Source organism: Passer domesticus, chromosome 10, assembly GCF_036417665.1.
Source record: "Passer domesticus isolate bPasDom1 chromosome 10, bPasDom1.hap1, whole genome shotgun sequence".
Lineage (NCBI taxonomy): Eukaryota > Metazoa > Chordata > Aves > Passeriformes > Passeridae > Passer > Passer domesticus.
In genome coordinates, this window is record NC_087483.1 from 5,749,742 (window position 1) to 5,759,399 (window position 9,658).

At 57.3% G+C, this 9,658-nt stretch overlaps 1 protein-coding gene across 1 annotated transcript; it reads left to right on the forward strand.

The window, feature by feature from the left end:
- Positions 1-499: 499 nt before the first annotated feature.
- Positions 500-4,881, forward strand: LOC135309353 (uncharacterized). Its single transcript, XM_064435502.1, has 10 exons — positions 500-1,068; positions 1,333-1,397; positions 1,500-1,832; positions 2,018-2,166; positions 3,041-3,178; positions 3,459-3,573; positions 3,746-3,883; positions 4,115-4,291; positions 4,416-4,571; positions 4,732-4,881. The coding sequence occupies exons 1-10, from the start codon at positions 924-926 to the stop codon at positions 4,879-4,881; spliced, it is 1,566 nt and encodes a 521-aa protein (XP_064291572.1). The 5' UTR covers positions 500-923.
- Positions 4,882-9,658: the final 4,777 nt, after the last annotated feature.

Below are 9,658 nucleotides of genomic sequence, written 5' to 3' on the forward strand. Positions count from 1 at the left end.
GGACTCTGCCACACCTGCTGATGGCAGCGCTGCCCGGGCCCCAGGGCTCAGAGCAGCATTGGTGCCCTGGCCCACACGTTCCCTGTGCCTGTCACAGCCGCGGGTTTAGGATGGCCAGCAGCCAGGACGTGTCCCAAGGAGGCCGTGCCAGCTTCCCTGGAAGGCCCTGTGCCCTTGCCAGCGTGGCTGCCTCGGCAGCCCTGGGGGCTCCTTCTGCTGCCCTGAGCCCGCAGAGCAGGGCAGCGTTTGCTGATGGGCTGAGCCCTTGCTAAAGGTCCTCTCGGGCTACCTTAGACACTTGGGGCCAGGGATTCCTTCCAACCGGGGCCACTTTGGGTGGGCTGGGCATGGCCCCAGGGCAGGTGGCAGTGTGTGCAAGGGCCCTTTGTGACATGCTGCACAACAGTCACCGTGGCATGGAATGGAGGAGTGTGTCCTTTGTGACACGTGGTGACATTGAGCTGGTGGTGACAAGAACGCTCCACAGTGCTCAGAGCACGCGACAGGACAGGACGGGACAGAGCGGTGCCGTGAGGAGCGCTCGTTCCTGTCTGACCTGGAGCTTTCCCGAGGCGTTATCCCTACAGGTGTCCTCGTGGCAAGACTGTGGGTCTTGGTGGCCTGTGGCCTTCCCGAGGCTTCTCTTTTGCAGGTGCCTCCGAGGCCAGACTCAGGGATTTGGTGACTCAGAGCTTTTCTGACGCATCTCCCATCCTTCTGGCCTGCACACTCGAGGCAAGACCCTGGCACTTAGTGACCAAAGCCATTTAAGAGGTGTTTCCTGTCCTTGTGGCAGGAGCCCTTGAGAACAAAGTGCAGGACTTGCTGTCCTGTAATCTTCCTGAGGCTTCTCTGTCTCAGGTTCCTTCAAGGCACAACTGAAGGACTTGCTGATTCAGAAATTTCACAAGGCATCTCTCTTTATGGTGCCCTCAAATCCAGACTCTGGAATGGCAGGCACATTTCTCATCCTATTTAAAGTCTTCAGGGGGAAAAAGAACAAAGGCCCTGGAGCTGCCCCAGGAAAACGGCTTGAGGAGCCCAAGCATTTCCAGCCATTGCAGGATGGTGAGTGACAGAGCTGGGCCACAGAGCTGATGGTGCCAGTCAGCTTGGCCCCGCCCCATCCAATCCCATGCCATCCCATCCCATCCCCTGGGGACATACTCATGGACAGGACGGAAGAGGGCCCAGGCAGACACCCCGCAGTGGCCGTGCTCCATCCCCCTGAGGCATCCCGGGGCTGTCCCTGCCTGGCGAGCACAGGGCTGGGCTGTGTTCTCCGGCCTCTCCCGCAGCCCCTCAGCTCTGGCTGTGCTCGCTCTTTGCCAGATGCAGCCGTGGAGCACACACAAGAGCAGCAATCCAGCCGTGGCCGCTTCCGCAGAACAGCGCAGGTACCTGCAGCCATGCCCACCTGGGCTGGGCCTGCTGTCCCTGCTCAGCCGAGCACTACGCTTGGAGCATCCCTGGCTTCCCTGTCCTTTATTCTTTGGCAGATGTTCCAAAAATTCCCGTGCATTCGCCGTAGAGAGACTAACACCACTGCAGTTGAGCGCCCAGCTGAGCCTTACTTGGGGCTAACCCAGCTCCAGGCAGAGCCTGATGTCAGCCCAGATTCAGCTGGGCTCTCACAAGACATGGACACCTCAGGGACTGAAACATGGGCACAGGATCTCCCCACATCAGTGACTGAGGATGCAGTCATAACAAACACTGACAATGAAGAGACTGAGGCCTTGAAAAATACTGGTGCCATGCCCACTCCCCTTGTGGTTTGTGCTTCCACTGTGCATTTTTTCCTGGAGAGTGCTGTTCCTTATCAGCAGCAGGTAAGCAGCCTGGGGCCAGGACTGGAGGCCTCCCAGGAACGTGTGTCCCCTCAAGCCTCGGTCACTGGGCCCCCTCAGCCTTTGAGGCCAGCACAGTGTGGTGGGAAGGGAGGCACTTCTTGGGGGGAACCTGGGGAAGTTGCTCCCATAGACAGCGCTCCAAGTCCTCCCCATGCCTCCTCCAGGTGCCAGCCATGGTGAAGAACATCCACCAGAGTCTCATGTCCCACGTCACTGTGGATGCCAGGCTGCAAAGTGACATTGTGAGGCTGGCTGAGGAACACCCTGCTGACGTGGCGCTGACCCTCCTGCACTGTGCCCCAACGTGTGACAGGTACGGGGCCCACGTGCCGTGAGAGCTCAGGGCTCACCAGCCTTTAGGGCCCGTGGCCCATCACAGCCTGTCCAATGGGCTCTGCCAGACAGGCAGAGAGTTCCAGGACCCTCGGGCCCCTCTCTTTGCCCAGCCTGCTGCCAATGCTCCCTCCCTGCCCCTCAGGGCACCGAGGCTCAGTCACCTGTGCCCCCACAGCTGCACAGGGCATGATACTGTGACTGAGACACCCTGACACAGGGCTCTGATCCCACAGAGCTGCTGTAATGATGTGGAGAGCCATAGGCTCATCACGGCCAGCAATGGAGAAGGTGCTGGCAACACTGCTCTGTGTGATGGAGGATTGGCCTGTGCACAGCACATGCACCTCCGATGGGGACAACAAGGACGTTTTTGCCCTGGCTGTGAGTTTCTGGAACTGGCCTTTGCTTGCCACCCAGTTGCCTCTCCAGCAGCTCTCCATCCTCTCCCTGCCTCAGTTGCTGGGATGAAACCTGAGCTAGGGCTCAGGGGACACCAGGCCCACTGCTCCCCCTGCATCTGCCCTTGGGCCCTGCCCCATGGACACCAGGGCACTGAGCGCTGTCTTGGGCTGCTTCTTCTGCAGGCAACTCTGGTGATCTGGGTCATTGTGCCTAAATGCCACGAGGCCATGATCCTTTATTCCTCCCGCCTGTTTGTGGCTCTGCTCTTCCATGTTGTCATCACCACACAGCAGATGCCACCAGAGGAAGTTGAAAACTTCTGGAGAGCATGCCAGGAGGAACACCGCCTTCCCAGCAAGCCCAGCAGGTCCCAGTCCTCCTGTCCTTCCCCTGTCCTTGTGGCCAGTGCCAGTGCTCCCAGTGTGACCTGGGCTTTGCTCTGCACACAGGTTTGCAGTGCAGGCCATGAAGGCTCTGCTCTGCCGACTGGAGTGTGACCAGGAGGTGATGGCTATGGAGCGTAAGTGTGGCTGGGACATGCTGCTGTGTGCTCACACCCAGCACTATGCCGTGGGTCTGCTGGCCAGGTGAGACCCCCTTCTCCTCCACACTGCCCCCAGCATTTGTGCCCTGTGCCCGGGTGCCCCACACAGTCCCTGTGGTCATGGGCCAGAGGGCCTTGTCACCGAGGGACGGCCAAGGAGACTGGAAAAGGCTGGGAGAGGAGGGTGCCCAGAAGGGGCCACCTTCCACAGCGCTCACATCCTCTCCAGGGATGCTGGGCAAAGACCAGACCTCTGTGAGTCAGTCCTGGGCGAGGTTTGGTGCCCCCACCTCAGGCTCTTGGTGTCTTTTTTCCACTTCCAGAGAGATGCGCTGTGTCTCCCTCTCCTTGTGTTCTGGGATTGCTCTCCACCTGCTTGGGCTGCTCAGCAGGGAGGAGCCACACTGGGATCTGCCCGGCCTGGCGTTCCTTGTGGAGGTGAGCCTGAAGGCCAGCGCTGTGTGGCTGAGCTGCCTCCCAGCTCTCTGCCCTCTCGTAGCCACAGCTGCCTGGGACCGTGCCCGTGCCCTGTGCTGCTGCCTGGGCCCAGCCCTGTGCAGTTCCGGGCTCCTGCTGGCCGGGTGCCCTGTCACTGCCCTGTGCCTTTCAGGTCCTCGAGTGCCTGGATTACAGTGAATGTGCTGACAGTGTTGTGGAGGTCTCGTCAAGGTACCTGCAGAGCGAGTGCAGGGAGAGGCGTCGCCTGGCGCTCAGAGGCCTCGTGGTGCTCAGCAAGGATCCCTCAATGGTGAGAAGGGGCAGCGGCTGAAGCTGCGCTGGGGAAAGCAGCCCCATGGGCTGGCAGGGCTGAGGCAGCTGAGGCAGCTGCTCCCAGCTCTCCTGCCTCACCTGCCCCAGTGCTTTGGGGCAGGCCTTTGGCCTGTGGGCCCTGCAGCAGCAGGCTGGGGTTGCAGTGCCAGGCTGGTGCTGGCGCTGCAGCCGTCCATGGCTTCCCAGCACAGCCTTGTGTTCCACACAGGCCAGGAGAATGGGCACTCTGTCTCCAAGCCTTCTGGAGCTGCTGGGTGATGCAGACGGAGAGCTGGTCGGCATGACGCTCTCTGTGTCCACTAATTTGCTCAAGAGCAAAGACATGCTGGTATCCAGCACCACAGCCCCGAAGCTGGTTGAGGCTCTCCTGCTGCTCTTCGACCACGTAAGGCTTTGTATCCCCAGCCTCGGGCACTGGGTGCTGCCCAGAAACTTTGTGCACTGTGGATTTTTGTACTCTTCAGGTGGGCCTGGAGTAGATGGTGCTGAGGTTTTTTCCTTTCATTCAGGACAACAGCCATGTGCAGCTGCTCTCCCTTGACCTCTTCTTCAAGGTGATGGATTTGGTAGTAGAGGAGGGAAAAAAGCCCCTGAAGTCAGTGGTGTGCCAGAGCCTTCCTGCACTCTTCTTCCACTGCCATGATAAGAATCAGCGTGTGGCAGAGGTGAGGACTCATGGGCTGCTGGTGTCCCCCTGACAGCGGCCTCGGCTGCCAGCTGCCCTGGTCACATCCCGAGCTGCAGCCTCCTCCAGGCTGTGGCACAGGGATGTGAGTCCTGTGCACTGGGCTGTGGGGCTATCTCTGGGTCTCTGCTGCTCTCCAGGCTTCTTGGGAAACACTGCATTGTGCGGCCGGGTTCCTGCAGAGGAGGGATCTCAAAGAGCTGGTGGAGACAGAGAAGCTGTTGGCATTTGCCGAGGTCTTGGTGAGGACGGCCTGGAATCCCCAGCCTCAGCCTGGAGAAGGCCCCTGAGCTCGATGCTCAGTGTGCGGGGCTTCTCCAGGCTGCTGTGGGCCCGAGCCGGGTGCCCATGGAGCCCCGGCGCGGCGGGGCTGCGGGGCGGCCCCGCGGCTCCCCGGGCAGCAGCCGGCCCTCTGCTCCCTGCGGAGCCCGGCGCCAGCGGCTGCTGGCCGCGCCTCAGGGCTGTGCGGGCAGGGGAGGCCGGGGCTGGGCGCAGGGAGCGCCCGCCACAGGGGCTGAGCCCGCGCCGAGCCTTCCCTGCTGCCGCTCTCTGCAGCTGGCAGAGGACACGAGCCGAGCGGCCGAGCAGCTGCCCGGGCCCTGCGCTACCTGGAGAGCCCCCAGGAGCCCCTGCGAGAGGCGGCCATCAGGTTCATGGGTGAGCCACGAGGCCGGGCTCCCTCCCCGGCCCGCCGCAGCTCGGCCCCAGCCCCGCCCGCTGCCCCGGCAGCGCCATCCGGGCCCGGCGCCGTGGAGCCCCGCCTGGCCCGGGCGCTGCTGCCGCCCTCTGGCAGCCGTGCCCTTGGGCGGCAGCGTGCGGCAAGGGCCCGGGCTGAGCCCTGCCGGGCCAGCAGGGCGTGTGGCCGCAGCGCTGGCAGCGCCGCTGGCAGGGAGCTGTGCCGCTGCCGCCGTGACAGGCTCTGTGTTCACAGGGGTGGCCGGGCGGCACCTGAGGGGGCAGCCAGGAGAGCTCCAGCTGATCTACAGTGGTGAGTGAGGGCAGCGGGCTGACAGCGGGGACTGGCACGGGGTGCTGCAATCCCTGCCCGACTGGGGATGGCTCTGCTCCCTGTGCAGAGGAAGGCTGGTTTGGGCAGAGCACACAGAGATTTCAAGGCCATTTGGGGCCTTCATGGCCAGCAGCTTCAGGCTGATCCCCTTGGTCCCTGCTCCCTCCTGGCCATGACAAGAGCCGGCTGGGATGGCCCTGGCAGGGAGCTATGCTCGCATCCCTGCAGGTCCAGCTTCTGACCGTGGCTCTGTTTTTTTCTCTTGCAGCCCTTGAAGAAATGACAGATGACATCAGTATTGCCATCCAAAGTGTGGCAATTGAAACATTGTGCATTCTCAAGGCAGTCAAGAGGGCTCCAATATCCAAGTTCCAGAGACTGCAAGATCAGCTGCACAGGGTGTGGAAGACTCAGCCTCATCTGTAACATCTCAGCAGGCAGAGCTGCTGGAGCTCTGTGGATAATTGATCCCAGAGGCTCTTTTTGGTGCAGCCACCTGAGTACTCAGGAATTTTGTTTTTCTTTTAGAATATTCTCCTTTTTATTTTTTTTTCTATGTAAATATAGAATGTGTTATAATACAAAGACTCCAGGATTTCTCTTTTGCTGTCCAGGGTCCGTAGGGGATAGGGTAGGAGGGGGAAAATGGTGCTTGCACTCAGCCAGCTGCCCAGGCGTGCAGTGCTGCAGCGACAATGGCCAGAAGCCCCTTGGCCTGTGGGGGTTCTGCTGAAGCCTTTGTGCTGCCGACAGAGCGGGTGGGCAGGGCCGGCGCTGCAGGGATCCCTGCTGGAGCGGTGCCTGGAGATGGCCACAAGGCCTGTGGCAGGCAGGAAGCGCCATCCGTGTCCTCCTGGCCGTGTGCTGCTGGATGCATTGCTGAGGGCTCCCAGGTGCCTCTGGCTGGGGCTCCTCTGGAGCTCCTGTGGGGCTGCGGCGCTGCTGCCGGGCAGCTTGGCCGCGCTGGGGCAGAGCCTGAGGGGCTGGGGCACTGGGAAGCCCTGAGCAATTGGGTGTCAGAGGCCATGAGCAGCCCCCTGGCAGCCGCCTTGTTCCTGACAGCCGGCTGCTCTGGCGCTTCCTCAGTGGGCGTTTGGAGGGAACCCCTGGCATCAGGTGTGGAACCCTGGTCCCGGCCTTTCAGGGCTCTGAGGCCAGGAGTTGTGGGGCTGGGCCTGTGCCCTCCCTGTGCTCGAGACTGGAGCCCGCGGCCTCTCAGCCTTAGGCACTGAGCTCCAGTGCCTGCTTGCTGAGTCTTGTTCCTGTTGCCGTGGGGGAGGCCAAGCTCTCTGGCTTTAGGCAGGATTGATCCAGAAGAGCAGCAGCTCTGAGCCCAGAGGGGCTGAAGAAAGGCAAATAGAACAATTTTGGTGCCGACACCCGGGAAGGCTCTCCAAGTCCCGGGGAGATGGATAGCCCTCAGGAAAGGAGCTCCCCACCACCAGACTTTTAAGTGGTCCCGAGACTAGACCAGTCTCCCTTGGTAAGGAGACCATTTATTGCAATAATGCATAAGCAAATTAGTTATTATAAGTGCACAAAAGAGGCTCCCATTGAGTGGCGGCTTAGAGGAGAAAGGGAGTACCCATATAAAACTTCTTTGTGCACCAAGACCCTCGTGAGAAAAGGAGGCTGTGAGTATCACGAGGTTTTGGGTCTGGGGGGCTGCTGTGTGCATGTGTGAGTGTGTGTGGAGTATCTGAGATGGGGCTGGGCAGCCTTGGACCCCCGAAGTGAGTGGGAGCTGCCGGTACCGCGTTTCGAAGATCTCCGCCAGGAGACCGGCCGAGAAAGGAAGAAAGCAAGAAGTGAACAAGGGAGGACCCTGGGAGGGATTGACCAAGGAAGGAAGGGAGTCCCTGGTCCAAGAATCTGTGGGAAGGTCCTTGAGCAGCAGAGAGTGATTCAGTAAGGAGACTAAGAAGAAGAGTGATGGAATTAGTTCAATTTCCTTTGAAGAGTTGATAGCTAGCAGTTTAGTATGTGATGAAATAGTGAGAAGAGGTAGCCAGAAAAGTGTAAAATAAATGAAGAAAGGAAGGCAGAAATAGATTGAGAAAGAAGGAGAAAATTAAAAAAGAGAAGTGGAAATAGATTGAGCAAGAGAGAAAAATAAATAGATGTAGAACAAGTAGTTTGAGAAGGTAGTGTGACAGAGGAATAAGTGAGGCAGTGGAACCATGGGGTGAGTGTAAGAAACCAAGATTCTCCTGGTACTGGAGCGTGTTGGCGCCAGGGATAAGTCAGGGAAAAAGTAAGTGCCTAAACCCAGGGGCTGCGGATTGTGTGAAAAATTCACAGGAATTTGGAGGATCTGAGGACAGTGAAGAAAGTTCTCTCAAGAAGAGAGCATTGCTCAAGACAGCCCGCTGGGGATGATGATACAGTTTTAAGATGAATGAGAATCCCGAAGGGGAAAAAGTAAGCAGAAAATGATTAAGTATTGTATGTTTGAATAGACAAAGGAAATGATCCAGAAAAATAATTTCTATTGGCCTAAGTTTGGATCATTTGAGGATTGGATTTGCCAGGCTCTAAATATATATGTGAATTCCAAAGAGCCTGTTAATCAGGAAGAGAGCGAGTATGCTGCCTTACAGATCCCTGAGGGGAGAAGTGGTTTTGTTGTTCAGAAGCAAGAAGGTCAGGGTTACTCGTTGTATCCTTTATTAAGCAAAGAGCAAGTGGTCAAAAGGAACAGGCAGGAGCTGTGAGACCCATTGAATCATCTCCCACCCCCCTATGGACAACCTAAGCAGCTAGCTCAGCCTCAAGTCCCTGAGGGTCCCCCTGTGAATCCAAAGGCACCTCTTATTCAAGAGGAACCAGTGGCACACAGCACCAGAGGCAGGGGGAGACAAGGGGAGGAGAATGATGGAGACGAGGGGGAAGAAAGGGAAAATCGATTATTACCCACTTAGAGTGGTTCCAATGGCAAATGCAGGACAGGGACCACCTATTAGTTATGTGAGTGCTCCCCTAAATACAGGGGATGTCAGGGAGTCTAAGAAGGAGATGGGCGAGTTGATAGAGGACCCTGTTGGAGTGGCAGAATAGTTGGATGAGTTTTTGGCACCAAACACATATACCTGGGTGGAGTTGCAGTCTATCCTAGGAATTTTGTTTACCAGAGAAGAGTGAGAGAGATGATCAGGCAGGCAGGGATGCGGATTTGGGACAGAGAACATCACGGACCAGAGCGGGGTGATCAGAAATGGCCTGTGCAGGATCCAAATTGGAATAATCAGGATGCGGGGCATAAGCAGAATATGAATGATCTTCGGTGGATAATTATTTGAGGAATTTGGGAGGCAGTGCCCAGGGGGCAAAATATAGGGAAAGCTTTGAGTGAGCATCAAAGAAAGGATGAGTCCCCGGCAGCATGGTTAGAGAGATGAAAGGAGGACTTGCAATTACATTCAGGTATAGATGCTGATTCTGCAGCTGGGCAGGTTCTTTTGAAACCTCAGTTTGTGACAAAATCTTGGGGAGACATCAGGAAGAAGCTGGAGAAACTAGAAGATTGGCAGGACAGGGGGCTTCAGGAGTTCCTGAGAGAAGCACAGAAGGTGTATGTAAAGAGAGATGAGGAGAAGCAGAGGGCAGATGCAAGAATCTTGGTGGCAGCAGTTAAAGAAATGCAGGCAGCTTTGAACACAGAAAAACCCTCAGGAAAGAACAAACAGCAGACGTCAGGTCCTATTTTTAGAAACCCAGGACCCACATGCTTTTTCTGCCGCCAGAAGGGACACTTCCAAAATTCATGCCCTACCTTTAAGGGTACAGGACCCACCTGTTTTTATTGTCATAAAAAGGGACACCTACAAAAAAGTTGTAGGAAAAAGCAGAGAGATGAGAAAAATTTTCAGAGAGATTAGGATGGTCAGAGGCTCTCTATAGTGAAGGGGACTGAAACACCACCAGAAGAGCCCTTGATAAAGTTAAAAATAGGTCCCCATAGTGAAGAAATTATATTTTTAGTGGACACAGGAGCTTCTAGGTCAACAGTAAGGAAATTACCACAGGGATGTAAGATTAGAGGCGAGAAAATTCCAGTA

Coding starts and splice junctions, on each gene's coding strand:
- LOC135309353 (XM_064435502.1), top strand. CDS start 924: ATGGTGCCCTCAAATCCAGACTCTGGAATGGCAGGCACATTTCTCATC. Junction 3,179..3,458: donor GCCGTGGGTCTGCTGGCCAG/GTGAGACCCCCT, acceptor TTCCACTTCCAG/AGAGATGCGCTGTGTCTCCC. Junction 3,884..4,114: donor TCAGCAAGGATCCCTCAATG/GTGAGAAGGGGC, acceptor TGTTCCACACAG/GCCAGGAGAATGGGCACTCT.